General features: G+C 57.2%; 1 protein-coding gene across 2 annotated transcripts; it reads right to left on the reverse strand.

The window, feature by feature from the left end:
- Positions 1–41: 41 nt before the first annotated feature.
- PCIF1 (phosphorylated CTD interacting factor 1) lies at positions 42–12,748 on the reverse strand. 2 transcript variants are annotated; one of them, XM_079945260.1, is made up of 17 exons: positions 11,331–12,748; positions 9,320–9,586; positions 7,919–8,061; positions 7,704–7,828; positions 6,304–6,441; positions 5,996–6,126; positions 5,727–5,881; positions 4,924–5,071; positions 4,746–4,829; positions 4,387–4,486; positions 3,166–3,328; positions 2,286–2,458; positions 2,057–2,143; positions 1,787–1,971; positions 1,037–1,130; positions 769–944; positions 42–671 (listed from the first exon to the last, which is right to left on the reverse strand). In XM_079945260.1, the coding sequence occupies exons 3-17, from the start codon at positions 8,040–8,042 to the stop codon at positions 440–442; spliced, it is 2,115 nt and encodes a 704-aa protein (XP_079801386.1). In that variant the 5' UTR covers positions 8,043–8,061; positions 9,320–9,586; positions 11,331–12,748; the 3' UTR covers positions 42–439. The 2 variants fall into 2 exon arrangements, with proteins under 2 accessions (XP_079801386.1, XP_079801387.1); XM_079945261.1 differs by lacking the exon at positions 11,331–12,748 and having other exon boundaries at positions 9,419–9,579.
- Between the last annotated feature and the right edge of the window lie 216 nt (positions 12,749–12,964).

Raw genomic sequence — 12,964 nt, forward strand, 5'->3', positions numbered from 1 at the left:
ACCGGAGCCCTCGGTTGGGTGTGCGGGCCCAGGGCTCATGAGAAGGTGAGCCTGGATGTAGCGGACTGTGGTCCCAGAAGTCGCTCCAGGTTCCTCAGCCTTCTCTGCCCTCAAGACCCTCACACATTCTTGAGGGGGGGAGGTGGTTCTGTATTTCCTTTTACAAATGAAACAAGGTGGCAACACGATGGGGGCCAGGAAGGAAGGGAAGGCATGGGGCCTATTTACAGGGGACTTGGAGTGAGTTTGAGGTGGGAGGTTGGGGGGATGCGGGCAGGGAGGGGAAGCCCTGACAGAGCTGTAATCTTCCTATGTCATTGGCAGTCTGGGTCCTGCTGCCACCCCAGAAGGAGGGTCCTGGGATCCACTCAGCCCCAGGAGGCCTGAGCGCCAGCAGTCCAGACCAGCACCCTGGGGCTCCTCCTCCCCGCAGGATGTGTTAAGTGGAGTGAGGCTCCCGGCTGGGGCCCTGCTCGCGGCCTGAGTCCCTGTCCTTGGCCTCCGAGGAGGACGACGAGGAGCCGACAGAGCCATGGCTGCGGCCCGACTGCCGGTAGGCGGCGCTCAACTCCTGCAGCCGCTCAGGCGTTGGCCCCCACTTGGCAAATCCAGGGTCGTTCTGTAGGAAGAGCACGGCTGTGCTGTGGACAGCCTTGTAGTGCATTTCCTCCCTGCGGGCAGAGGCAGCGGCTCAGGGAGGGGCCCGGCCCGGCCTGGTCAGCCCTGCCCAGCAGCCCAGCCCCCCTGCCCCGCCCGCCCAGCACCCACTTCTTGCAGACATGCTGGGAGCCGCTGCGGTACTCGTGCTCGAAGGCGGGCAGGACCAGCTGGTGGCGCTTGAAGCGGCTCTGCTCCATGCGGGTGAGCGCTGGGGTCGGGGGTTCCCGCCACTCGGGGATGAACACGATGAAGGACAGGGGCTCTGGCGAGCTCTCGAGCAGTTTCTGTGGGAGGGGCCCACGGTGGCCATCAGGGCCTGGCCCTCCAGCAGCTGGCCATCTTGCTCGCCGCCCCCCACCCGTGGCGACACACCCACCTCAAAGTGAGAGACCATGGCATCCATGAGCTCCTCGCAGAAGGGAGGGTTGGCCTCGAAGGAACCACTCAGCGGGGAGAAGTCCAGGCAGGGCCTGGGGACAGAGGCGAGCATTTCAGGTCCCAGGACCCAGTCCCTCCACCAAACACAGGCGCTGCCCCCACGTGTAGGCAGCCACGTTGGAGAGATGGCTCTGGGCAGGCCAGAGGCCACGAGTCACCCTAATTCTGGGACAAGGCGTGGCCATCTCTGTTGAGTGGATGAGGACACAGAGGCTCAGGCTTGGTGACCCAAATTCACTGAACTGGTTAGTGGAGGAGCTGGAGCCCCAGTCCAGTTCTGATCCCAGTGCCACCACAGCACGAGCCACACCCAGGAATCCCCTGCTGCTGAGCTTGCCCTCTTGCTAGCCGGGCGGCAGCTGCCTCTCTCATCCATCCGCACCCCCAGGCCCCCGCCACACCTCTCACTCCTCTCAGTGCCCGGAACCAGGCGCTGCTGCTCCACACCTGGGCTAATTCTCTTGAGAGCCACAGGCTGGGTGAGGGCGTGGCACAGGCTCCCAGACACTGAGCCACATGTCCCAGGTCACACAGCTGGGGGGGGGGGTGGGGGCGGGGCAGGGATTCCACCCCAGACTGCCCAGCTCCAAAGCCCTCAAGCCTCGGGGAGCAGCTGACCCAGGTGGGCTCTGTGCTCTGGAGGATGGCTGCCTGGGCAAGCGGGAACCCACCGGGCCCGGACCCTCACCCGCGGGAGCCGAAGTAGCCGTCCGTGTCGGGGAAGGCGGAGCAGTACTGGCGAAAGTAGCAGTTGAGGGGTGAGGCGAAGCACTCAAAGCTGACGCCGAAAAGCCGGTGGAGGGCCTCGAAGACGTGCACGGGCAGCGACCCCTGCAGGCCTGTCCCCTCGTAGAGGCCCACGCCGAACATCATCTGCAGAGCAGTGGCGCTCAGCCTCTGGGGCGCAGCCTCCCCCCGCTCCAGAGGAGCCCCCACTCCAGCTGCCCCAGGCCCGTACCTGGTACCGGCGGAGAAGACACCAGACTCGGGGCAGGAACCTCTCAAAGGCAGAATCGTCGATGCAGCTGTAGCGGTAAAGGAGCCACTGTAGGACAGAAAGCAGGGGCTTCAGCAGCAGCCCTTCCCTCCCTCGTCACTGCCTCCTGCAGAGGACTCCAGGTCCAGAAAGATCAGCCCTTCACACCCCCCTCCTGGGGCACCTGCCTCCCCCACCCCCCAGCTCTTACCAGCTTGCTGAAGTAGTTGCGGCTGACCTTGACCATCTCGCCCTTATACCGGATGCAGACCACGTTATTCTCCACGTGCATTTCCACGCTGGGCATGGGAGGTGCAGACACGGCCAGCCGTACTGGATAGCAGTACACCAGGCGGGGCTCCACCTCGGGGGCCTCCACCTCCTCTGTGGGCAGGAGAAGAGTGAGGGGCCGCCAACTCTCACCCTGGACAGCCTCAGTGCCTACCGAGGGCCAGGCGCTTCACACGCGCAGCCCAGTAACCAAGGGCGGTAAGTCTCACCCTGTGGAGGAGCAAACTGCAGCTCAGACAGTTCGGTAACGAAGGAAACAGCTAGGCAACTGGCAGGCGCAAGAACCAGTGGCCCACGTCAACACGCTCCGTACTGACTCGGGCCCCCGGGCCACCATGCCTTGGGGCCTGGTAGCCAAGCTGTGGGTTTGTTGCCAGGCAGAAGTATGAGACCTGCACTGCTTCGTCATCATAGTCACAATACCTTATTTAGGGATCTTTTGGGGCCCAGCACTTTAGTTCCCAGGGAATCCTCACACGCTCCTGTGGCCAGGTGTCTCACCTCAGTGAGGCTTGCAGAGAACGGATGTGAAGCAGGTCCACCTGACTACTTATCCCTGGCCTGTCTCCCTCTCCCTCCTCCGGCTCTCCCTTTCTCATCCCTTCTTCTGTTTCCTAGAGGAGTGCTAAAAACCCAGAGCCGAAGGCCACAGCATGTCTCGCCCCAAGCGCTGCCGGGAGAAACAGGCTTCCCCAAACCAGCTGGCGGCCTTGAGGCTCAGCCTCACTTGTCCCTTTGTCAGGGCCCGGGATACCGAGTTGGTGGCGTCACAGCTGGCTCCTCGCCACCTGGCACTTTACCTGGGATGTTGTTTTCCTTGAGAATGGCAAGGTGCTTCTCTCGGATCCGTTTGACGTACTCCAGAGAGATGTGGTAGATCTTACTGCAGATACCCTCCACGGAGTCCTTGGCTGCGGCCGAGACGTGGGGGCCACACTGCCTCCGCAGATGCTCCAGGCGATCCTGGAGGAGACACTCCTGATCAGGGCTCTGGTGGGCGGGCTGGGGAGGGCTGTTAGATTCCAACAGTCCTCGTTCCGAAACAGGCTCTGCTACTTACTAGCTGTGTCACTTGGACAAATCCCTCAGCATCTGTGAATCTTATTCCTCAGCTGCTAAGGGAACACAAAATACTTACCTAACAGGGCAGTTTGAATATTAAATGCGATCATCCCCATTAAGGGCTTGCCAAGCTCCTGGCATACAGTAAGTGTCCGATAAATGCCAGCACTTATTGTTGGGGTTACACTGGGCCAAATCCCTTGATACTTGCTGGGGAAACAGACAAACCAGGCACAATCCCTGCTTATAAGGCATTTGCAGTCTACGGGGAGAAAGACTGTTGTAAGACAGGGGCCCTGTGGTCACTGCAGATTTGCAATTTGAGCTTTTAGCAATTTGTAATTATACTGAATTGCACGTGTCAAAGTGATGGGTGAAAGTGAGTCACTCTGGCTAGTGAGTACACCTACCTTTGTCACTCTCTACGTGTCAAGTACACAGTTACTATCGTGAAGTGCGAAACCTTGTCTCTTGTGAAAAATGGTCCTGAAAAGAAAGCCCGTTGCTAGTGCTGGTGGAGAGTTAAAGAAGTGATGGGTTTAGGCCAGAAAACAGAATTGTTTTGAACACATTAAAGTGGGCGATTGAATCTGGTAGTAGCTCTTAACTGAAATAGGGCCACACACACCCAAGAAAAGGCAGTTTGTCGATCTGTTTCCAAAAATCTAAAGGGAGGTGTTGAACATTCATTAAGTTGAAAAGGCAGCTACTTATGGTGTGTGGCCGAGCACAGGATTCTATTAAGAACGCGAACGGAAATGTTCTCTGGGAGAAAGCCAGGAGCCTAGAGGAACATCTTCAGATGTGAGTCTGGGGACTGATGACTGTCAAAGGTCCACTGTACTACTGTATGGAAGGCTGACGTGGGGCCCGCCCAGCCTCGGCAGGCAGAGTGGGCTTCTTGAAGACAGTGGCCACAGAGCCTTTCCACCACTGGCCTTCCGGCTGGGGCCACTCACCATATAGTCCTCCTTGGAGGCGGAGTGGTCCTTCCGCAGCCAGCTGAAGGTATCCTCCACGTTCCACTTGACCACCTTCCTGCTGTCGGGAGATGCACTCCTGCCAGTTGAGGGTACATAAAGGGGCCGGCTGTTGAGCGTCTGCTCCACCCTCCCTCCTCCTCCCATCCTACTTCCACTAGCATTTGGGCATCAAACCCAGGCTGACATCATGACCCTTGTTCTGCCTTTGGGAGCTGGCCCCACTCCTGCCGCCAAGCGCAAGGACAGGGCCCTGAGAGTGGGCCAAATGGCCTGTGCCCTCCTCCCCCACTCTGCTCAGAGCCCCCTTGTGCCAGGGTCACGAGACGGAGCCAAACCTGGACTCGATGAGCCGCCTGGCAGCCTCTGCGTATTTGAAGAGCAAACGCTTGGCTTCCTCCCGGAACTTGATTCGGGATAACCTGGGTTAGAGAGCAGGCAGAGTTAGAGCCCTTCTATACCGGCCTGGGCACACAAACCAAGTTGCCGGGGTCCGCCGCAGCTGCGGGGCTGTACCTGATGGGAATGTCATTCATGATTTCGCGAAACATGGAAGGTGACACGACCGGTTCGCAGTTGCTCGGCAACAGAGGATCAGAGCCTTTGTCCACGACCTTGCGCTCCAACATCCAGCGGTTGAAGGATTCCCGGGGGGGCTCAATGCCTGTGGGACGGGAGAGCTGATGAAAGTCTGGATTGAGTCAGCGGGCTCCATGCCAGCCGGCACAGGAGGCATGGCATGGGCACTGGAGGTGCAACAGTAAACAAGACAGCCCCTGTTATGTCAGGAGCTTAGTCCTAGGCAACATTTCCCAGAGTATTCTGAGAATTGCTAGTTTTATAAAGGGTGTTACAAAGGGTAACAAAGAGGGGAGGGATGGATTCTATATTTCAGCCAAGTTAAGCAGGCTTACCTGCTACTTAATAAAAGCTACAGTTTATTACGCATTTACTCCTTGTAGTAACGCTGTGAGGTACAGGTGCTCAGGTTTTTATGCCCTTTTACAGATACATGACAAGGCTTCGAACAGTGCCTGGCAAACAGTGAGCACTGGAAGTGTTAATGATTGGTTTTGTTGTTTGGGCGTTACTGATCCCAGCCACCCTTTACGTAGGCACTGTTACTGTCACTATCTTACAGATGAGGAAACTCAAGGGCAGAGAAGTTAATCGATAAACCCGAGGTCACAGAGCCAGTGGTTAGTGGAGCCGGGACCCCTCCACAGCACACGCTCAACCACTGGGCTCCACTGGCCAAGCCCTAGCTCTTGCTAACGGTGGATGGAAGCAAAGGAAGCTGGGGCCCAGGAGGCAGTTACCCTCTCGCTGCTGGCACAGCTCCCGGTAGTGCTGCCGAAGCTTCAGGATGAGCTGGGAACGGAGCAGCTCCACCTCGGGATGCGGAGGCAGCACCTCTGATGGCCCCCGGTGCTTGATGACAGCGTTGGTCTGAATGTCGAGATCCCAGTACACCCTTGGGGCACAGACGGGAGCAATGAGGAAAGGGATGCCCTGCCTGCCACCCCACGGTCCCAGGCAGGCTGACCATCGGTGATCGCCACTCCCAAGCCAATCAGCAGGGACTCACTCAGTGGGTCGGAGGAGAGCTGCCTGCTGTTTATCTTCAGGGGATGTCCCCCAAATCTTCAGGGTTGGGGTTCCTGGGACGCTGGGGGAGCTGGGCACTGACGGGCCCGTGGGTGTCATGGGGATGTCAATCTGGAGCAAGAGTCAAAGGCGTCAGGTCAGGAGAGCTGGCCCACGCGCCGACGCCGTGTGCACCTGGTGAGCTGCGCCCCGGGCCCCCTCCTGACCAGTCTGCTGATGCTCAGCGCTCACAGGGCACCTGACTGGGCTGCCTCGGCCCAGCCAGCTCCTGAGTCCACACACACTCACCTTGGGCTTCTTCACGCCATTGCCGCTGGGCTGCTCTTCCGAGAGCTGCCGCTTTCGGGGCTTGTTCTCAGCCGGGGGGGTTTCCACCAAGCTTGAGTCTTGGGGCAGGGGGGTCGCATTCAGCCCCAAAGGGTCCGACTGGTGGAGGGAGACCAGCAGAGTTGCAACCAGGGCCAGCGGCTTAGGAGTCCCAGTACTGCGGAGGCCTGACGCCTCCCATGCCCCCGCTCCCACTCCTTGGAGAAGAGCAGAGGGGCTGGGATGCGGGAGGGACGCTCGGCTCCACTCCTGCCTGCTCCTTGCGACTGTGCACCCCGGGGGAGTGCTTCCCCTTCCTAATTCCCTCACCTTCAGAACAGCCAAGCTGAGACCGACCTCGCCACTGAAAAGGTGATTAAAGGACCAGTTTAACATGACATCTGGCATGGGATCAGTGCCCAGTACATGTTAGCTGCTTTTCCTTAAGAACCAGAATGGGGGACTCCACTGGCAGTCCGGTGGTTAGGACTCCGAGCTTTCACTGCTGAGAGCACAGGTTCAACACCTGGTGAGGGAACTAAAGATTCCGCAAGCCGCTCAGAGCGGCCAGAAAAAGAAAAAAGAACTAGAATGAAAATTAGGAATAAAGGGAAAACTCAAGAGACTCTGGGAAGTCTTTTGGAGACACCGAGGGTATGTGTGTGATGGTGGGCAGCAGGGCCTAGCCCTGAAATCCCTCAGGTGCGAGTCCTGCTCTGCCTCTTACTGGCTTGAGGTCTTGAGCCAGTCACTTCCCCTCTCTGAGCCTGTCTTCATCTGCAACATGGGGGTGGATCGTGCCAAGAAAGGCTGCCCCAACTGACGGCAATCCAAAAGCCCACATTCCCGCCAGACAGCCCGTGCCCCCACTTCCCCATCACGTGGACACTCCAGTTCCCAGACAGTGCTCCTCCCCGCACCCGACTTCACTCAGCCTACCTTCTCACCTTAAACGCTGGTTCACAGAGAAGCCTTCCCTGTCCCCTTCCCTTCCCCAGACCCGCTAAGAATCCCGGCTGTACTCTGACACAATTCTTCACGCAGGTGCTACACTGTAATCCTCCTGGCCCCTCCAGTAGACTGTCCCCTGAGCATGCAGAGGCAGGACCAGGCCTATCTTGTTAACAAGCACATCACAGGCACAGTGCCCAACATGCAGTACGAGTTCAGCATCGTACACTACAATCATCTTTCTAGGTGTCAGTCTCTCCTACTGAAGTATAGGTTCCATGAGGGCAGGATTGTGTCTGTCTTGCTTGGCATTGTGTCCCCAGGTCCAGGTCCTGACACAGGGCTAGGTACGTAATAGCTGCTCTGGGTACATTTGGGGAAGGCCCAGATGCCAGAAGCCGCCAAGACCCCTGCCCGAGGCCGGCACTCACAATCACATCGTGCTGGCCCAGCACGGGCATCTCCCACAGGGACTGGTTGGTGAATCGGTTGAAGTAGTAGGGACGGTTCTCCCTTCTGCTCCAGCACTTCTCCCAGCCAGCGTGCACCAGCTCCTCTGCAAGCAAGCACGGAGCCCAGCCAGGGTCAAGACTGCTCCCAGGCACCCTTCCTACCCCACCACCCAACCACTGCCCCTCGCCAGTACCTGGGAGGTCCTGCACCAGGCGGACGGGCTTTGGAGAACAGGGCTGGCTCTGATTGGAGGTGCCTGGGGAGTGACTCAACAAGGATGCTTCCTCCCGGGGGCTGCCGTGATTCTCATTGGCCATCTCAGCACCCACACCGGACCTGCCACACAGAGGACCGAAGGGTGTCAGGGCCAGCAGGGCATGGAGGTCAGTTCCACCCCCGCACTGCACCCCAGTTACAATCCACAAGGGCCCCAGTGACCACCTGCACATGTGGAGAAACCAATCCAGTCCCTTCCTGGACGGCCAGCCTTGTGCCACAGGAGCCCTCAGCTCTAAGTTGCAGTTCCCTCAACTGTAAGTGGGTGCACTCCCGTTGCTCTTTTGGCCTGGAATACTCTTTCCCCGCTTCTCTGCCTGGCTTGCCACTAGGTCCACATCCTCCAGGGACCCTTCCTTGGTCCTCCCTTCCCCAGGCTAGGTGATCAGAGTCCTAGGATTGTAGGATTGTCGCACTCAAATAGTCTGGTCCACTAACTTGGTTTGTCTCCCCATTAGACTGTCAGAACTCCCAGGCCTCAGTACTGGGTACAGTTCAGCTCTCTCCAGTGCTCAGCATGGTACCTGGACCCAGCAGGAGCTGTATTCATTCTGCCAATGTTTACAAAGCACCAACAGTGGCAGACAAGACAGAACAGAGTCTGCCCTTGAGAAGCTGTTACCATAAGAAGAAATAGTAACTGCTCCTCTTTCCTTTTCCTATCCAGTAAAATCTAACTGGAACACAGCACAGCCCAGGAAGGGGCATGGCATCTAATTAGATGCCTTGTTCTACGCTACAGAGCAGGAAGAACCAGTAGGACTGAGAAGGAATACCGAGTTCAGTCCTTCATAATCCCCAGGTGAAAACATACTTTAAACACCAGGAAGAAGGTCAGCTCCTTCTGATTTGTATTCCTAACTACCCCACCCAAAGCACACCCAGCACAAGCCTCAATGGCCAAAGTGGTTCCCAACCTGGCTGTCAGACTCCTAGGGGCCAACTGAGGTCAGCCTGGTGCTCCTAAAGTTGTTTTCAATGTCACAACACCCAAAAGAAATCAAACATTTACCCACAAAAAGACCACAAAGGCACATTTAAACACTGGTTATCTTTGCTACTGAAATTTTATCAACTGACTGCTGTCACATTGATTATCTCATGACAATCAGAAGCTCTGACGGTTGTTGGCGACATCATAGCGATCACTGGCTTGTTGATTTTATTGTACACCCAGTCACAGACATCTTTGTTAATTTGGAAAGGGGAAAATGAACGGTTACTTTGTCTGTACAGTTTGGCAGATAAAAATGCAGGGAACAAGAGAACACACATACAACAAAAGGGGGCCAGGATAAAAAGGTTTGGAACCACTGACCAAGGGGAGATGCCTTGGTCCTCTGGGGAAGAGGAATTCCCGGTGCCTCGGGGCGGACCCACAGGTCTCAAGGCTGAACAAGGTCCCTCTTTCTCTCACCCTCTGGGGTCTGCAACGCTAGCATGAGAGGGCTTTCTTCTCCGGCCAGATGGACCCCCTGGTCCCACAGAGGCAGTGGGGAGGCCTGCAGGAAAGCGTGCAGTGCAGGCGTGTGGGCTGGTCAGCAGTGGAGTGGACGGGAGCCCAGGGGATTCCTTGCATCAGCAACTGCAGAGCAAAGGGAAGAAAAGAGAGTCACAGACCTGTGAAATGCTGCAGAACAGGGACAAGAACAAGAGGGGCAATGACACAGGGCACGGCGGAAGCCCCCAGGACAGGGCAGGACACTCTGTGGGAGATCTGGGGATTCAGGGGATGAAAACAGTACTTCTCAAGCTTCAAAACCAACAGGTTCACACTCACAGACTTGCAGCCTGCACCGTCCCACGGGACCCTGAGTTGAAAAGGGCCCTGAGACTGGTTTAATGCTCTGCTGTCACGGTCTTCACATCTTTAATAAACTTTTAACAAGGGGCCTGTGTTCTCATTTGTACATTTGATGTCACAAATTATGTAGCTGGTCTGGCCAACCACAGTACCCCTAAGACGAAAGTGAACAACATACGTATCACAGGTTGGGAGTGGGCACGGTCCCAAGCCACCCACAGTGAGGGAAAAACACATTTCTTTGAATCAGGTCTTTAATTTTAAAAATAATAATAATCCATGCCAATGCATTGTATAACACAGCGTGTTCACCTTCACTGAAATATTTTCCCCAAGAAATACTGTGTGATACCAATGCACCAAGCAGGTGAACTATGCAGAGGAGGGACAAGCAGCACAGCTTAGTGAGGCCAAGTGGGGACTCTGCAGTGTTTCCAAAACCAGCTGTGCATCAGAACCACCAGGGAACTTGTTAAAAAAAAACCCTCAGATTCCTGTCGCTCACTCCACATCGTAGAGGTGGGGAGGGGAGATACACAAGAATCTGTATCTTTTAAACACAGCTCAAGAGTGGGATTGGGAGACTGGGTGACTAATCTTCTCACTTTACACCACTTCAAATCTTTACCAACTTTTTTATGATTAAAAAGGTTTTTAATTTCCCAGGTGATCTGGATGCAGCAGGTCGGTGCTGCATCAACCCTGGGTTTGCACAGACCCCGGTTCCAGAAGCTTCTGCCACTTTCCGAATTAGAACCAGAATCACTCAACCTCTACGGTCTCGATGCATAGAGCTTAGCACACTGTACTAAGTGCAAGTTATCTCTGCAAGTAAGAGATAACTGCTATTACTAAGGAAAAGTTTTTATTTATCCTGTGGCTTCCCGGCCCCCCGCGCATACCGCAGCTCGACAAGGGCCCAACAGCTTAAGGATAAACAAGCGTATCTGCGGAACCAGAGGAACACACCAGAAGGAAGAGAGAGTCCGACTCCAGGATTGGAGGAAGACGGGGCGGGATCATTTCAGTAACGCACCAATCAGAATACTCCGGCCCAACAGGGAGCAGTCAAAGGGCTTCCAAAGTGCGCAGGCGCGGGGGGGCGCGCGATGGAGGGGAGGGCCCAACCCCCGCCGCGCGCGCACCTTCCCCCTACCCGCCAGCGGGGGCGGGCTGTTTGGCGCGCGCGCGCCAGCCCATCTCCCGGGCTCCGCCCCCCGCCCCGCCGCGCGCTCCCGCCCCCGGGCTGAGGCGACTCAGAGTCGGAGACCGACACAAAGGCGGTGGCGGCGGCAGCGGCGGAGGGACTCTAAAGACCGGTCCGCCCGCGCTCCCCGGACCCAACTCCCTCATCCAGGTCACCGGCCCGGCCGCCCCCCAGTGGGCCTAAGATGGCGGCGGCGGCAGAGACGGGGCAAGCGGTAGCCTCGAGCGGAAAGCGCCGGAGGGGGCCACCGCCGCCTGGCTTCGGACCCCGGACCCTGGCGCGGCTCGCGGCGGGACTATGGCTTCCTGGGGCTCTTACCTGCCCGCAGCGGACTCGAGGGGACGCGGCTACACGTTCTGCTCGACCGCCCGTTTTGCCGCCTCCGCCTCGCCCTCCCCAACGCCGCTGCCGCCATCTTGTGTCCCGGGCCGGGACTCCGCGCTGCGCATGCGCTGGTACCGCCTCTGAGGGACCTCGCCGCTGCCGTGCCGCCATCTTGAGTGTGGCAGGACAGGCCGACTCTTTAGACCTCGCTTGCTGTGGGCCCCCTCCCCTTCCTGCCGTCCTTCCCTGCTGTTCATGCGGGTCTGAGGAGCGGGAGGCAGCTTTGCGGGCCCTGGGGTGTGGACTGAGGCAGGAATGATCCCACGAGCACGCTCCCTGCCTCAGTTTCCCCCGCAAGCACACCCGCTGGGGACCCAGGAGCTGAGTGGGCGGTGCGCCGGCAGTCGAGCTGAGTGTGCGCACCAGGGGGCGCGGAGCGGGCTTGAAACCTGCGGGGGCTAGGCCCAGACGCCCACCTGGGGGCGGAGTCCTGGTGACGTAATCTCTGGACGTACAGAGGACCTGGGTCTTGCCTGCGGCGCGGCTCCGCCACTTCCGGGCAGTCGCTTGTCGTCTTTGGACCGTTGTCCGGAATGTTTTCCAGCCATTTCTTATATGCAGGCTGCATGCACATCGAACTTTCTCCCCTAATGAGGCTGCATAAGTTCTAAGAGCCCCTGAGTAGAAGAAACTCAAAATAGCCCTGAGAGACATATAATAAAGATGGCTTTTGGCAACGTTGGGAAATTATAAACTAAATGCATCAGAGGGCTTTCCAACACTGATATCAGTGGTTGCTAGTTGCAGTGCAAAACCTGAGACCTCAGGCCGGCCACAAAAGTTAACCCAGCAGGAGAATGGCAGTCGCCAGGTCCCTGGCTGCCTGCAGGATTCTTTGGTAGAGGTGAGCAGGCGACTCACTAGCTCCACCTCCCTCTGGCCTCCCCAGTAAGCCGACCTCCCAGTGATAGCTTAGGAAGACAGGCTTGCCACCTGCTGTTCGACTTGCGCTTCCCACGTAGAGCCTGAGGCTGCAGATACCCCAGCCGGGCCTCCGCTCCTGTCCGTGGTGCCTGGTCCCAGCAGCTTGGTGGGGTTGGGGGAGTGCCAGCAAACCCGATGCAGTAGTGTGAACAGTAATTAAGAACTAGGGTTCCCATCAGTCTGACTGGGTTCAAACTCCTCCTCCACCCGAGATGTAGATGTGTGGCCTTGAAGGAGTTGCTTAACCTCTTTACGCTTTAGTTTCCTCTAATGGAGGATAAGGCTGCCTACCTCATCAAGGTTTGGTGAGAATTAACTGGGATGCTGCCTGGGGAAGTACTCAGCACAGCAACTGACACTAACAGATGTTAGCTCTTATCACCTCACGGGGTTTGAGGCTTGCTCCATGTAGATCTGAGACCTCTGGAAATAAACCAGCTCCTTGTAGGCACAGCAGGTGCAGCGATCCTGCCCTCACAGTGCATACAGTTCACCTGATAGGCTTGACAGGCCATCAGATGCAGGGTCCCCACCTCAGACAGGGGAACCACATGTCCTGCTTTGCCTGGGACAGTCTTGATTTATGTCTGTTGTCCTGGCATAATTATTAAAATGGCTTCCTTTCTCAAAAGGGCCCTGGTTGG

This window comes from Stenella coeruleoalba (assembly GCF_951394435.1).
Source record: "Stenella coeruleoalba genome assembly, chromosome: 15".
In the NCBI taxonomy this organism is placed as follows: Eukaryota; Metazoa; Chordata; class Mammalia; order Artiodactyla; family Delphinidae; genus Stenella; species Stenella coeruleoalba.